Source organism: Rhagoletis pomonella, unplaced genomic scaffold (assembly GCF_013731165.1).
Source record: "Rhagoletis pomonella isolate Grant_MI unplaced genomic scaffold, Rhpom_1.0 Rhpom_scaffold_00004, whole genome shotgun sequence".
Lineage (NCBI taxonomy): Eukaryota > Metazoa > Arthropoda > Insecta > Diptera > Tephritidae > Rhagoletis > Rhagoletis pomonella.
This window is the reverse complement of record NW_023458558.1, coordinates 73714642-73731791: the sequence shown is the minus strand read 5'-3', so window position 1 is coordinate 73731791 and position 17150 is coordinate 73714642. Positions and strand designations below refer to the sequence as shown.

General features: G+C 39.3%; 1 protein-coding gene across 4 annotated transcripts in view; it reads right to left on the bottom strand.

The window, feature by feature from the left end:
* The window catches only part of LOC118738076 (baculoviral IAP repeat-containing protein 6), a 145000-nt gene that overhangs the window by 30443 nt on the left and 97407 nt on the right, over positions 1-17150 (bottom strand). For all 4 annotated transcript variants that reach the window (XM_036468989.1, XM_036468990.1, XM_036468991.1 and 1 more), the window contains 14 exons: positions 16879-17112; positions 16663-16812; positions 16486-16600; positions 16355-16423; positions 15673-16103; positions 15248-15607; positions 14919-15186; positions 5187-5407; positions 5014-5131; positions 4741-4953; positions 4500-4681; positions 3915-4429; positions 3394-3842; positions 1851-3323 (listed from right to left, as the gene is read on the bottom strand). In XM_036468989.1, coding sequence (XP_036324882.1) covers positions 1851-3323; positions 3394-3842; positions 3915-4429; positions 4500-4681; positions 4741-4953; positions 5014-5131; positions 5187-5407; positions 14919-15186; positions 15248-15607; positions 15673-16103; positions 16355-16423; positions 16486-16600; positions 16663-16812; positions 16879-17112 — 4798 coding nt within the window. The remainder of the gene's footprint in view (positions 1-1850; positions 3324-3393; positions 3843-3914; positions 4430-4499; positions 4682-4740; positions 4954-5013; positions 5132-5186; positions 5408-14918; positions 15187-15247; positions 15608-15672; positions 16104-16354; positions 16424-16485; positions 16601-16662; positions 16813-16878; positions 17113-17150) is intronic.

The following is a 17150-nucleotide window of genomic DNA, read 5'->3' as shown; positions in this document are numbered from 1 at the left end:
AGCGAAATTCACAATAGCGCATCGAATAAGCGCCATAATACCAAATGAAAATTCGTTCGATCAGCACTTTCGACCACAGTCGAAGATCGAATGCAACTCATAATAGGGGCCAATATATTGATAAGCATTTTATTCACGAACAATTCATTCGTCAATAAGTTATTTGGGAATAAGTACATTACAGATAACACTTTATTTGAATAATTATCTAAATAACAATTAATTCGCATAATACCCAATTCTGTGTACATACATTTACATATGAGTTTTAAGAAATTTCTCATTGACTACCATGGCCCAAACAAACCAACGGCGCTCACTATTTTGCCGAGAATAGCAAACTTCTATTGTTGTTGTAGCGGTACTGCTAAGCACGGTTGCCACATGCGAGTGCTTCGTAACTTAGCAGCTTTTTTTTTGGTAAGTTTGTCGTGTATAAAGTCAGACTAAAAAAGTTGGATTAATTTGATGAATTGTACTGTGGTTGTGTGTAGCGGTGACAACACTACTAGACACAATTGCATTGATTAGGCAACACAGCGCTCAGCAAAAATAACTAACCACATAACGAAGAAAATTATCGCTGGGCAGTCTACTCGTTAATTTATCACAGTGTGTGGCGCCTGTCACACGTTCAGTATTTATTGTGATATTTGGACCGTTGTTGTTGTTGTTGTAGCGGCTCCACATGACCAGATAACCCGACAGCCAAGAATGCATGGATATCTACAATAAAAAATATAAGGACACACGAAAGACTGGGCAAAAATTAAGTAAAAGTAACACCAGTTTTGTATAAATAGAACCGCATTTCCAACCGTTACCATATATGTAGTTACAATTCAGTTTAATTGAAAAGGCAACATCGTGCGCAATTGGCAAAAGGGCAAAAGGATATAAATTTCCTTTATATGCAATGCCCACATCAATTTTAAATTCAGCGGAATTATGTATGTAAAAAGCATTTCGATGTAGTCGACTTTACTGTTAGCTGCGGCCTATGGCCGAGGCCACGCAATGAGCGGCAAAGCGGCGAGCGGCTGAGCGGCTTAACTAAAACATAGGAAATACTATTGAAGTGGCCATGCTCTGAGCGGTATTTCTGAGCGGCTGAGCGGCATTTTTGTACGGCGCCGCTCAGCCACTTGCCGCTTTGCCGCTCACTGCGTGGCCTCGACCTAACGCAACCCTTTTCAAGAATCTCCCTCCTTCTCTATATAGATATACAATTTAAAAATTATAGTTTAAAAAACTAAAACCTCGCTCCAATTTCCATTCGTACTGCGATCAGGTATGTAACTTGAGAATAGAAATCGCTGCATCTTTTAGGCACATCAATATTACAGAGTTACATCACGAGCTAATATAAGGGAGGTAAAAAGGCGCAGTGCCACCTCAGACATATTGTGCCCTCTACTCCTCAAAATACCTCGGTACGTCTTACAATCCTAAGAAAGAGCCAAGACTTTTCTCTCGTCACCTCGATACTGCGTCACACTTAGCAGTGCAGTGGTATTCCCTTGGCCGAGTCGCAAAAACGAAAGGTTAATTTGACCAGATTCCTAACTTAAGCAGATTTCCGTAATGCTGCCTAGACAAGTTATAATGAAACTTATGTCGCTTCATGTTATAATGAAAATCACGGATACCTAAACTGTCACTAATATTCCAATCTTAACCAAGGGTGGTTGAACTTTAGAAAGAAACTTGACTCTTAAGGTATGTTAAGAAAGACTGTAAAAACATATTAGTGTACAGGCGTCGCCAAGCCCACTGGTATTAGCGAGCTTCTCATAAAAATCTGCATTATTTACATTCATACATATTTATTACAAATAAATTGCACTTACCTGAAACACAGTTTTGTAGTATCTCTTGGCATTTTGTGTTCGCACTCACACTAAACAGCAAATGATGAGCATTAATACGTTTAGATGGATGATGGTTTACCAATGACATTGACACACTGCTATTGGAAGCATTACTCGCTGTCGCGGCCAATGACAGCACGGATGAATCGCGTTTTTGTAATGGCTGTTTGCTGCGTACTGATACCAGAATTCTTTCATTCTCCAGCAACAATTGTAAAACGATTTGTCTCGTAAAACCAGAAATAGTCGCCTTGCCGCTCATCGATCCCTGCATAGGCTTACGTATTACGGATATAAGCAATGTCGTCAAAGTATCTTGATTTTTCGGATGGCAAGCACTAACGCGCGTGAAAAAGTTTATCGTGGCCCGTTCCATACGTATGAATGCCTGTTGCATTGGTTCCTCACCGGTATACTCCAATGGGCGATAATTACACAGCAACTCCAACAACGGCTTCCAAAAGATAGCGCCCTGCTGCGTTCCCAGCCAGTCTCTCATATATCCCTCAGCACAACATTCCGAAAAGAAATCCAACACTTTCGGGACATGCGCACAACTGAGTAGTGGTTGGATTGCATCATTCATCAATGCAGTGTTGTCATCAATGCATTCAGCTTTGTCAGCATCGGTTAGACATGTACTTGAGGTGCCTGAAGATTGCACTGACGTTATAACTCCAGTCGTTGTAGGTGCAGAGTTCCGTACCTGCGCTGAATTAATTACGTTGGCCGATGCAGGAGCAGATCGTTTTACCTCGGGTAACAAAGCACTACAGTATTCATATAAAGAATATGCCAACAATTTCGGCAGACCAGAATCAACTAATTGATAAACTGCAGATGAAGATTGGCACGACATCGCTAAAGTTGTCAAGTATGCCGGCCGCTGCAAAAGTGTGGTTAAATTAGCTGCAGCAACGCTAGCAAACCATGCGCTTCCACTTTGGCCTTTATTATCATCGGTTAAACCAACGCTTATGCCTGCGTCGCCAGCGGTTACTTGTGAAGCGCCATCACTATTCAAACTGGTACTGCTGGCGTCCATTTCATGAGTTTGTTGTACTTTGACGTTGACTTTAGTGAGCAGTTGGTTAAAAAGTTCAGGTTTGATACAACACAGTGAGCATAGCAAGGAGTCGAAGGCCACTTTTAGCGGTTCTTCGTTCTCAAGCGTGTCAATCCAGTGCATACAGGCTTCAAAGATGTCGTCGGTTATTAATTCTTGCAAATTCGATACATGTCCTTCCGTGTAAATTGACCATAAAATCGATGCCACGCATTTGACAAATCCACTTTGGGGATTATTGCAGCGCAATGTGCGATTACTGAAATTATGACGGAGCTTTACGATCCACTCAAGCAAAACCTGAATCTTGTCCACCGTATACTCATCCCTAGTTGTTGCCAACTCATAAAGTAAATTGCAGATACTCTCATTTGAAAGCTTGTATGCTATAAAATTTAAGCGAAATTCCTCCCATAAAAATTTGATTTTTTTTTAGTACAACCAAAGATTACTTACTTTGAGGGGTTGTACCCCAGAGCAAAATGCGAATTATTGATAGGCACAAATTACGATTGTATCCACCCAATTTTAGCAAAACAGTATGCAAATTTTGTAACGCAGCATTTGGTATCATTGGCATAATATTCATTAAGGAGCAACAGGCTTCTAAGAAACCTGGGTAGACCGCTGATGCACCAATCACATCTGCAGCCAATTTTTCATCGTAAATAATGGCCGGCGCTTGGAAGCAGCGAGCCAGTATACGCATCCAACCAACACTAGTCTTCGCGAATGTGTCCTCATCACTGCTTTGCTCAAAATTAAAAATACCGCTACCCGAAACACCGACGCCAACACCGCTAGTTCCACTAGAGCTGCTAATCAACGAGTTAGAATTGAATGCAAATATTGTATTACCCAAGATTGCAATTTGCGACAAACCAATGTTGGAGCTATCTTTCGGTCTACAGCATTAAAATATATTCAATTATTAGTAATGAAATAAAATGAACAAAAACATTGTTGCGATAACAAACCTGTATAAACGCAATACAACACTTGTGGCTATTTCCGGCTTAGCCAACTTCAATCGGATGCATGTCATGCCCGTAGTTGTGAGCGGTGGGCCAACTGGAATCGGACCCAAACCGTAGTCTCGTGAGATCTCCAAAGCGACGGCGAAAGGGCAAGAAGCCAATGTCGGCGCATGTGGCTGCAATTGTACTTCCTTCAACAGTATGGCCGTTGGCAGTGTAATTGTCAAATCGACATGCGATTCATTTGGATAAAACATATAACTCCAGGCAGGCGTGCGCGGTCGTCTATGCGATGCGACGGGATTCATAATTAAAATATCTGCTGAATGTGCCGTATCATGTTCGGCGGATATGGTGCAAAATGGCGCGAAATTAATGAGTCCGTCTTGGAAATGACGCTGACCATGCGCAGAACTGGATGACGAAGATGTTTTTTTGCCGTTTCCATTTACACATGCGTGTGAATGTAGTTTTAATTTTGTATTCTTCGTAAGGTGCTGCATAATGAGAGAAATCTGAAAACAAAAAAAAAAATTAAAGAAATGTTCAAATAAATAAGTCAAATAATAATAGAAGCGTACATACCAATCCGGGTTGCATATTTATTAGAATTTTATTTAGTCGCACTAAGTTTTGGCAAATTATTTTTATGCCGCCCATCTGAGTGAAAATATGCACCGCTATAGAAGCCTCTAACACTTTCGAAATATACCACAAAAATGGCTCGGATAACTGCAACCGAGGCAACGAATTGCGCTGAATAGTGCCTTAAAGAAAAACCCTACGTTTTTTTTCATTCTTAATGGCAAATTTCTACTATACCTACTTGCTTCTAAATATTGGCAAATTGGTGCAACTATTAGCCGAGCATTCGATGCTTTATCGTATAGCGTAATGAGTAAATTAAAAACCGCGTCTGCAGTGCTTTGAGGCTCATCTAGCAAAAAGTTCGACGATGAAGCCATTATCGTGAAAGATGAGCTCGAGCAGTGCGATAGTGAACCCAATAACCGCTTCATAGTAGGAAAATGTCGCATCACTGCAATTTTTATAAGATTAAGAAAAAAGATATAAAGTAATGGGTTTCACTCAAACTTACCAGTATCAGCTATACATGGAGCCTTTGAACGATGTCCTTCAATATTTAATTGCTCAGCCTTAGTTTCATCTGTTTGACTTTCATTAGAAAGCTCCTCATCTTCTGGAATAGTAACCTCCTGAGAGGGAGTTTATTTGGATTTATGCAAAATAACATTTACAAAATAAACTTACGCTTGGCTGTCGTGGTAGCTCTGTTTCCGCCAAAGACGATGAAAGTTTCAGTAAGCTGATAATCAGAGAATTATCCGAGAGTGTGGTATTTTGCTTCGAGTTCTCTGAACCAAGAACATTCGCGAACAGATTACTAAAAGTACTGGTCGCGTTATTGCAATCAGATGAGCGTTGACATTGTAGTTTATCGCCATTCGATATGTTGTTGTACACCAAAAACGCTTTAAATTGAAAATTTAATCATCATGTAAAAAATATAAAGTATAAATATAAAAGTCTCAAAGACATGTTACTTGGTGGAACCATAACCTTGGGAAAATTAGGAAAAAGGCTAGGAAACTCTTCCATGGGTCGAAGACATTAGGCGATTAGACCGCTAACAAGTAGCCTCCAACCGCTTAAAACTATGAGCTCAGAAGGCCTAAAAGGGTCTAGTGGCGTGTGCACTGCGGAAGCATTTCTTCCCTACCAGAAAAGCAGCGCCTTCAGAAGGCCCTCAAACTGGATCACCTGAACGTCCTATGTACCCTAAAAAGATCATGTGGTAGCTACACAGGCACCCCAGAAGTAAACAGCAGGTTTCTGTTAGAAACCCACCTCCCGGGATCTATTGGCCAAGGCTTATAACAAATACTGTCACCATTGTGTATCGTCAGTATGGAAAAGACATCGTGTGCCATTTCAAACTTTAGTGCATATAAATCTCCTGGTCCATATGGCATTTACCCATGCCTGCTACAACAGAGCACGGACTTAATATCTGGGCACTTGGTCAGGTTACTTGCTCACATACCATCAATATGGAGTGAAGTCAAAGTCGTATTCATACCCAAAGTGGGGAAAAACGCGACATAACTCCCAAAGGCAGATAGACCAATTTGCCTTAGCTATTTCTAGCAAAAACATTGGAAAAACTACTAGACTTTACATTAGGGATAACAATTCAAGCATCTATTATTTTGTTTATACCGAAACATACTGCGCTTCGACTCAGTTCGCAGTGACTCAAAACGGATGCATAAATCAAATTTCAATATGCTTTAAAACTGAAGTGCATTGACTCGCATTTTATCAAATCGGTTTTGTATTTCTCACATCGGTTAAAAAAAATACGTATAACCCATCAAATGTGAAAGTCAATATGTATATCAGGCAGGCAAATCTACTATCACTGCAATACATAGCCAAGTTATTTAAATGGCATTACAGTATAAACAGATAGCTTTGTGTGCATTACTGGGCAATTACGAAGCAATATCGACAGGTATGATAAGGAAGGATATTTTAAGCCCCAGTTGAAGGCATAAGCATAAGCAAGTTGAAATCCAGAACTATAATAGCGGAACTAGGATACAGTAAGCAAGCAGTAACTGCCACCCGTGGCTGTCCTCAAAGGGGAGTCTTATCGCCTCTACTATGGACACTGGTTGTTGATGAACTCCTGTAAAAGCTAAATGCCATCGTATTTAACTCATATGGTTAACACATATGGTTATGTTGGCTTGCATGAGGACACTATTTGCTTCGGATTTCATGCTCCGCTCAGATTATCGGAAGACTCATAAGCTGCAAGGGGATTATCAATAAACCCATTGAAGTCCACCATTGTCACCAAAGGAAGGAAAGTCAACTTAAGTAGACCCACCTTGGCAGGGATAGAAATTGAGTTTTCAGAAGTCTTCCTTTGGAATTCCGCCAATGTCTGTTCTGATTGAAAAGGAGGACGTACAACTGCTTGGCGGTTTCCAAGACATTCTTGGATGATCCCGTTACTAAGTATGTGACCAGAGGCACACCTCAAGGGGGCGTTCTCTCCCCTATACTATAGGCATTGGGCGCAGATCGGCTCTGTCGTTGTGTTTTCATAAAAGCTTTTGAACTGTCTGGTTGGTTTCGAAATTTTACAGCAAAACGACTGCCAAAGCATTTGATATTTTCTGAATTGCTGTTGCTTTGCTTTCGATATCATTTATGCCGAAGTCAAAGCACAGCAAAAGCAAACTAAATGAAAATATTACAGCATTTTCAAACCCTGAATGTAGGTAACGATGTTTAACTGGGGATTGTTCTTGTTCGATGCCGGGTATGCTCTGGAACCTTTTCTGTTGACACCGCATAGAAATCCATAGCCACAGTCTATACAACACGCATTTAGGGCCAATTTCACAATGCGTAGTTAACTCAGAATCGGGAGTTAACTACAGAATTTTGTACTGAAAATCTCTAGTTAACTGTCGATTCTGAGTTAACTACGCACTGTGAAATTGACCCTTAATCAAACACATTCTTCGATAATATAGTTGAACGAACAATTGGAGTTCTCAAAAGTCGTTTTCAGTGTTTATTAATAACCTTGCAGTACAAACTATGAAAGGTTGTGAAAATAGTTAATGCATGTGTTGCCTGCATAACACTTTTCGCCACTACAGTCCTGAATTTTACTATGAAGATTTGCACCAACAGAAATTTAATTGAAAAGTGAAGCACAAATAATTGAATACAAAATTGCGTATAGAATTACCTCTATTTAATTAAATTTACGCAAAAAAATTAACATTTTAGACTCAAGCTGTCGCAGTTTAATTTGGTTTTTAATTTTTTTAATAGTTATACTATTGCCAATTTTAATTTGTTTACTTACATTTTTCGTTGTTCGCTTAAGCTTAAAATGTTCCTTTGATCACTTACATTTATATTTTTGTTTTTTGTTTTGTTCTTTTTCTATTGCACTAGCTTTTACTTCATTGGAATATTTCCGATAAAAAATGTCCGAATTCCAATTCGACGTTGATCGAAATTTAGAACAAGGCGGAATCGAAAATAATTTCAGATTGTCAGAATGCAGAACACCAACACAAATCCGATCCCAATTCGAATCGGATTGCAGAACAGGGCTGATAACAGGGGAAAAATACTCTCAAGCAAAATTTGCCTTGGTATCGGGTTTTGATACGAGTATTTTTCCGATAACTGCTCAGTACTCGGTTTTAAAGTGTATAAGTGACTGAGCGGGCGACCGTAAGAAACAGATAACAATGCACAACCACAAATAAGAATCGGACAACAACAACCAAAAATACGACGAAAGTAGGTCCTTTTCGAACCCGGACGAACCTCGACCTGGCAGAACGAGCCTATCAACGGAAGAGCTTCTTCTGTCACGTCAGGAGACACTGACACCTGGCGACGGAGCCAGTACTGTGGGCCATCAAGGGTCGACCAAATATTAACGCGTCTAAAGCGCTTCAGGAAAAGCACTACCGGCGGATTCTATCTATCCCCGATAGGATACAAAGGAATCAGGCCAAAAGGAATGCTCACCCAAAGGACTCCGAAGACCAAAAATTCGGTTCCCGGAGGTGGTGGGTGAGTACCGGGCGTCCCAAGTCACCCAAAAGAACGAGCTCCTAACATGCGAGAGTTTCTTCTGATAAGTCGGCGTGTGCAGCTACAACAACAGGACCATGGGTAAAAAAGATGGGAAAACATAACTTTAGAAATTTAACAACCTTGGAGGATATAGAAACCATTTGCAACCAATTCGTAAAGGCTATGGGGTCGGCTTTTAAAGGCTCCTGCCCCTTTTCGGCCGAAAACAATACCCTCCATGGTAGGAAGAGATCTCGAAACTCAGGAAAGTCTCGTAAAGCTTTCAACTTAAGCTATTATACGGACAACTGACAGCCTTATAGGGATAGCCTGATAGCCTTAATTACAAAAAGGCAATTCCTAAAGAAAAAAAGGAATCCTGGGGAGATGTCTGCTCTTACATAGAGTTTACGAAAGAATCCGCCAAGATGGGGAGGTTCCTACTCAAGGAACACAGCAGCCCTTATTCATGAAAAAGGAAATGGAGGGTGGACCAATAGTTCTGAGGAGACATTAGAACTTCTTCTAATTTCTTCAATTTTCCAGGCTGTGACTTAAATGAGGTATCAGCGGTAGTTAGCAACGTAGCGGAACCATCTATAAATGTCGTTAACGAAATAATCACGACGGGGCAATTACCAGCTTCTCTCCGTACAAATCTCCGGGTCAAGGCGGGATCTTTTCAGCAATGATACAGGAGGCCCAATCGTGGGTTATTCCATGGCTGGAGAGTATATTCAAAGCATGTATAATAGGCTGGGTCGATTTTGTATGGGGAAAACAAAAGGCATTTGACCGCATTGCAATAGTAATATTATAATGTCTTAGGTCTAAGCCAATTGTTATTGGTGTATGAATTTTGAAAATGAAACTTTGGCTTGTAATATCTATGGAATGCGTTAATTAATATAAACAGGACGATATAACAATTTTTTTTTTTTTTTAGATTGGCGCTTACACATATGTTAGTGTTTGGCCCAGCTTCTCCTCCGACTTGTTGCGTACGCCTTGATGTTGTCACACAAAGCGGAGGGACCTACAGTTTTACGCCGACTCCGAACGGCGATTGTATTGTTATGAGAATCTTTTTTTTCATGGCTGAAATACACTCGGAGGTTTGCCATTGCCTGCCGAGGGACGACCGTTGTTAAGAAAAAACCTTTTTCTATATTTTTTGCGATGTTGCTTTGACCAGGGCTTGAACCCAGGTGCTGATGAGTGAAAGCGCGCACTGCTTACCACTACACCACAGTGGCCGATATATCAAATTAAGGGTTATTAAATTTGGCACCTCACTATAATTTTCTCTTATGAATTTTCAATTCTTCATTACTTCAGCAACCAAGTGAAAAATACAAAAAAGTGATGTGTTTTCGGATGCTTATATAATATTAAGAGGACCATGAACTTGGTCCCGCCGATTTGGTTAATTTTCAAGATCGTGGTGAATGCAGTCAAACGTGTATTGTCAAAGATTGGGAATCGCTGGATAAGCATATAAGTATTTACAAACATTAACATAATATAACTAGGGTGAGAAACGCCCATTTTAAGTCCATTTATGCAGTCTTGAAAATTGGTGGGGAATGGTTTCATTAGACACCGAAGAAGCACATTTTTCGCAGTTTCTAAATTTGCCGTTATATGAAAGTAGGGGGCATGCAATAAGTGTTTAGATATACATAAATATTATAGTTAATTCCATTATGTGAAAAAGTGACTGTAGGTAAATGCAATAGCCTTTAACCCATCCTGGGAAATCCTTTTGAGGACTTTCCAATTGGACGATATTGCTTAGCATTCAGCTCCGTCACTCCGTGGCACACTTTTCTGTAATCCGGTTATTTTATTTAAAAGTTATTTATACAATTGAAGTCATTTTTTTAGAAAAAAACTTGAGATCCGCCTAAGTTTTTCGATATAACTTTGGTAAATGTTACTCGATCGGTACTTAACAATTATCGAATTGAAGGCGAGACTAACTGTCAATGATTTATGATAACAATATGATGAAAATCGTGCAGATAATAAACAAATTATTTAAATATAAAAAAAAATTTGAACAAAATTTTTGGTAATTTTCTATTTTTGCAATTTTTATATTGTATGCACAAACATAAGTAAACTAATTAATTAACTAATAAGTAAACTAATTTGTTTCTAGAAGTTGTGCCTGTTCAGTGTTTCCATACTCATTTGCATAAACAAAATTTTTCCACGATGATGGAAAGTAATGGCAGTTCTATTAGAACTACCGAAACTGTTCCTAAATTTGCAAACATTCCCTAATATTAAAAAACGATTAGAATATTTGAAACTAGTGACCTAAATGCACGCCAGCAATATTAATGCTGTTGTTAACATCTTTTGACTATAGGCCAGTGTAATTATCAAGAGAACAATTAAAATTTTATTGAAAAAAGATAACTTTGAGATCAACGATAAGCTAAAGGGCTGCGAGAAATTATATATTGCGTTAACGGATTCATTATCTAGTAGTATGCACCAAACCTTTTTGATGAACCCAGAATTTTTAAGAATTGGTCTTATTCGACTAGTGTGCTGTGGGTCACTTGGCGGTCGATACGCGGGCTCTTACAATGAAAATAAAATACTAATATTTTGCATCTTGTACACAAGATAAAGACTTCGTTGGAAAATAAACAGTATGGGTTGGCGGTCTTCCTGGACATAGAAGGGCGTTCAATAACGTTAGCCTATAAGCAATGGAGCAGTTACTCAGTAATCTGGGGATTGAGAACTTCGTGGTAAGCTGGATTTCTACCATGTTTCGTACAAGGATTGTAAGCTGTAAACGCTAAGCTAGGCAACAGCGAAGTTATCAGGCATCCAAAACGGGGGACTCCGCAAGGCGGGGCTTTACGTACTAAACAGCATTCTTCTAGGAATGCTTCAAAGAGCACTAGGGGAATTGGGTTCTTGGGAAGATAGCTGTAGGCTCAACGTTACCCGTCGAAGACCGGTATGGTGTTCTGTATTCTTGCAAGAAAGTGCTGGGTAAGAAGTCGGGACTAATCTTATGCTATGGATGTAAATTACTACATTCGGTTCGCTGGTTCGGTGGAAAGCCGTAGAGACAAGCTATATACACACAATTTTAGGCATGGCACAAAGGTCAGCCTGCATTGCGATTACTAGGGCAGTCGGATGTCATGTCATTTGCCACCGATTGATATATTTATTAAGGAAAGTGCTTCACAAAGTGCACCGAGGTTGAAGGAACTTAGACTGTGTTAAGAACCTACGTACGGGCATGCGACGTATCTTGTTCCCTTTCAACGACCCAAGCATTCGCGAAAAATCTGTCCTTCGCTTCTCTTCAAGAAAAACTTTGGCACGATGTTTCCACTGAGGAAGGAACCTATTTTTACTGAACTCTTTGAAGTATCGACTTTTACGAGGACTCAAAAACGGAGGGCGGGAATTTTTTCAACTGACCTTCGAATCGAAAAGTGTATTCGACTACCGAATAAGGCCAGTGTTTTTCAAATAGAAGTATTTGCCATCAAAGAGGCGTGCAAAATAATTTAAGCCTTAAATCCAGCCGGGACCAGTATTGCTCGGATAGCCAAGCAGCGATCAAGGTACTTGGCTCTGAAAGCATTACATTTAGCATAATTAAACAGTGCAGAGAGAACGTTATGACTTAAGCTGATAGGCATGTAGTTGCACTGATCTGGGTGCCGGGGCACAACAGAGTTTATCGCAATTCGATGGCTGACGAGCTAGCCAGAAACGGGTCTGCTCTGGGGGTCTCAGAGGCACGGGAGGTTATTGTGCCTCTGAGCCATATCAAGAGCCGCATCTAGCACTGGAAAAAGGTGGCTAATAGCAGGTGGAAAGGCCTACAACTATGTAGGGTCTTTAGGAGTCTGGGGCCCTACTGCATTTCTCATCAAACTCAACAGGAGGAATTTATCTCGACTAACTGCCGTTTACATAGGGCACTGGGACGTGGGAATCCAAGACTAAGACTGGAAAACAACACCTCTTGTCGTAGCTGTAATTCACAAGATGCAGAAGAAACGGTGGAACATCTGCTCTGTAATTGCCCAGCACTATGTAGGACTAGAATAAGGCTTCTAGGCAAACCCTGCTACTGCGGTTTAACAGACATAAGTGATATTAACCCACCGCAACTACTTAAGCTTTTGAACTGAAAATGCTGGATTTGAGAGAAATAACCAACTTCTGCTGGTTTCTTTTTGTGTTTTCTTTTCAGGTTAAATTGCGTGCAGTGGTTTTTAAACTGAACGTATAAGTGCTAATTGGAGTTGTTAAACTCACTTAAACCAACCAACCAACTCCCGTACATCACGTACCACCTGACCCCAGCGAAGCATCAACATGCTACCGAAAAGTGCACGGCACCACCACTTAACGCCATATTAGGCGTGCGGATTAATCCCAAAAAGTACTCTAGAAATGATAAAAGTATTTGGGTCAAAGTAACCGGTTGAAACCAATTGTAGTAGTCGATAGCTTACGCAGAAATACATTTACCGTTAATTTTAACCAAGTTTTTACTGATTTCATCATGTCGAAAATGCCAGAAAACCTGATTTTTCACAGCGCAAATTTTTGCAAAATTTTAACTTAAACTCGCTATATCTCACACATTTTAATATCGTTAGATTTCAAATTTTTACACAATAAACTAGATACTATTCTTAAGAAATTGAGGTTGACAACAGTTCTTAATACTTTTTAAGAAAAAGTGGCGTATTTTTAAACTTTTTTATGAAAATTATGGGGGCGGTTTGTGTTATAAAATTAAAACTTTTGTTTTAGTTTTAATGCAGCATTATATAAGAATATGTAAGGAAGTTTTTGGGAAAGTTTCTTCCACCACTATATGCAGTTACATAGATATATATATGTAAGTATGTCTGTTAAGTTTACAATAAAGAGCTTTTATAAGTTCTATAACCCTGATAAATTCACGAACTTCAACATTTTATTTAATATTACATTCAAAATTACTTGTATAAGTGCTATCTGAATATATTTGTCGTTTAGGGGAGAGCGCCCGCTCTAAGGCGTCACCATAATATTGTTATAACTTTGGAACTACTTGCTGTTTAAACCTGTAACTTTCCCAAAAACTTCCTTACATACTTTATAACACAACTTTTGCATCTGAAAAAACAACCTCCATAATTTTTATAAAAAAGTTTAAAAATCCGCCATTTTGTTTCTCATAAGTATTAAGAACTGTGCTTAAACTCAGTTTCTTTAGAATAGTATCTAGTTTACTGTGTAAAAAATTTAAATCAACCGATAATAAAATGTGAGATATAGCGAGTATAAGTTAAAATTTCGAAAAAATTTGCCGCTGTGAAAAATCAGGTTTTTTGGCATTTTCCACATGAAGGCATCAGTAAAAACTTGGTTAAAATTAACTGTAAATTTATTTCTGTGTAATCTATCGATTAGAATTGGTTTCGACCGGTTATTTCGAGCCAAATACCCCTCGGGATTTTTTGGGCATAATCCGCATAGGCATGCATCGGATGTTAATAAATGTATTTACCGAATTAAGTCTAACGCAGTTGGTAAGGACGGAATACCTGTTCGCTTTAATTAGGTGGCCTTGACTCAGATAATTAATCACTGTGTTACTAAATCCTGTTTTTCTGGCTCGTGGGAAGTTGCTTCCGTTTGTCCCATTGCAAAATGCAAACATGATTGTTCCCCTCGTGACTTCCGGCCTATACATAAGTGTTCCTGTATTTGAACCGTTAATGGCTGAGCAATTTTCCTCACACCATCTTCATTTCAGGCAGGATTTTATAGAAAGACATGTATGTTCAACAGCTATGGTAAAAATTATTGATCATCTCAGTATTACTTTTGACATATTATACTTGCTTGACTTTACTAAGGACTTTACTTGACCATTCACTGCTTTGCTCAAAACCCAAATATTACTTCGGATTTTGAAAATTCACATTAACTCTATCTAACGGGCCGGTATCAGCGAGTGAAAATTGGGTCCAAACCTCACACGCTAAGCCTTTGATGCGGACGCTCCACGGAATTCACAGAGAGACTGTCACCACCTTTACTAACTCCCGTCCTGTGAATGCCGTCTTAGGGGTGCAATCACCACCTGAGAGGGACCAGCATAACTATAGCTAAATTGCGGTCTGGATATTGTAATAGGTTAAATTCCTATTTATCCAGACCTTAAAACCGACGTTCCCTACGGATGTCTGACATGTGAAGGTTCCCCTCAACTAACACCCCTTTCCCTATGCTCCGACTCCATCGAAATAGCTTGACGACAACGTTTGAAGGACTATCCAACAACAACAACAACAAAAGTATGTCAAAACTTACAAACACTTTCGATTATATTCAACGCAACATTCAAGTCAGGCTTGTCAGTAGGCATCAGAAGTAAATCTCGCACCAATTGACTTTGGGCATCAATTGGCCCTTGCTGATTAGCGATCGCACCTCCCGGCTGCACCAGCTGCAATATTACATGCAATAAAGTGTCCTTTAATTTCCGTCTGTTTGAAGCTACCGCCAAGCCACTGCTCTCACTTTTTTTGTGCAACCACATCAGTAGTTCATGTAAATGTTTGCAAATTGTCGGGCCAGCCTATAAACAAATAAACTCATTAATTTCAAATTACGTTATATAACTAGGATAATAGGCCTACACAGCGATTCGTGATGATCGATGAACTCATGCCATAACCGGAAAAGAAACGAAGAAGCATTTTTTCAAAATTTTCATCGTTCACGATCACTTCGTTGATTCGTGTCGAATCGATGTCATCATCGCCCAAAGCCTGAGAATTGCATGCCAAAAATAGGCACTGAAATCCGAGGCACCAAGTACGAAGTTTAATATCGTTATGCCAAGCCAGTGCGAGTAAAAGCCCTTGCACGGCATGTGCTCCAAACGGTATCTTGGGTATATCTGTCTGTGTGATACCAGCATTATAAGGTTTGTCAGACAGTTCGCCATTCAAAGTCAGCCACATTTGTAATACTTGCTCCAAATGTACCCAAGTGTCCTGAATGGCAATTTAATTGAACTTTAATTGCAAACCCTTAAGTAAACATATGTAAATATACTCACTTGTAAGTGTAGGTGTGCGAAAATACAGTCAAAGACATTTTTAAACATTTTATAAGTGTTTAGACCACAACTGTACTCTGGACTAGACCAAATATCGGTTATATAATCCGGCCAAACTGTCGTTTCTGGCGGAGTGGTAATAAATTCGTTGGCCAATATTTGTGGTAGCGATGAATACATATCCAAAGATGAAACCATCGTTAAACGGCGTAGCTGAATTTCCACATTAATATCGAGGCCAACGTCCAACCGGGCGTCCATAGCACTGGATATTGATTTACAAAAAAAATTGAACGTGTTTTTATTAATGGCGTTGCTATCCTTCTTGGTCACATTTTTTGAACACGCAATAATGTCAATGTCGTTTAATATATCATCGAATTCGGTATCCTCGCATTCAATAAGGGAAGGCAGATAGGAATATTTCACACCTGATCAAAAAAAAAATATACAATAGTTGCTGTTATTTCCGATCGGTTTGGATAAGTTTTATAAATTTTTATGATAGGCTAGTCCAATCTGTAACGGACAAAATAAACACAACGCGCCTTTGAAGATGTTAATAAGTTTAGCGAAACATTGGGCTGTAATAGTGGAATAAATTTGGCCAGCCTATTATACAAATTTATAAAACATATATATAATGACGTTGCCAATTTTTTTAGTAATAATAAAATCCTACCATCAGGATATTGCATATCGTTTGCAGCCGCTTGCAGCTGTGAATTCATGGCCTGTGATATATAATGTGCTGGAAAATATGTTAAAAAAATTGATTATAAAAATTTACACGTTCAAATAGAAAAGGTTTACAGTAATCCGAAAATAAATCCTTTGTTTCTTGTATACCCTCCATCGGTCGTACGCCTTCCGTAGTAGTAGGCACAGTGTCATTATCTTTAAAGTGCTTATCGGCGTCAAGTAGGTCCTATTGTTAAAAGTAAATTGTTAATACGATCTATGAGTAAGATTTTTCTTTTAATTACACACCTGTAGTAAACAGGTAATCGCATGAACGGCCCATGGTTGTTGTTGGTCATTCCAAACCGCGAGGCGAATAAGTTGCTCTAGCTGCGCTGTTGTAATGATTTTCGAGAGCTGAACAGCAGGACGACACGCGGACACAAGACGTGCTATGACCTATTGCAACAGAAAAACAGATACGAGTACAGAATGATGGACGTATTTTTTTGATTTCATACGTACTTTACACGTTAAGAGGGATTGATCCATGTTGCACGTAAAATCCATTTCCAACAGCAATGCGATTAGACCGCGAATCACAATTAAAATGTTATTTAAACGTATTGTTTTTAGGCCTTTGTCAAAATTGTTTTCAGGCTCTTGATTGCTTTCCTTGGTTGCCTTTGGCGTTATATTTGTCTTACTGGTTTTGCTGGGTTTCGGCTTGCCAGTCATTTCCATAAAGATGCCAGGATGCTGTGGAGTAAAGCCGCGAAATATTTTATGTACGTTCT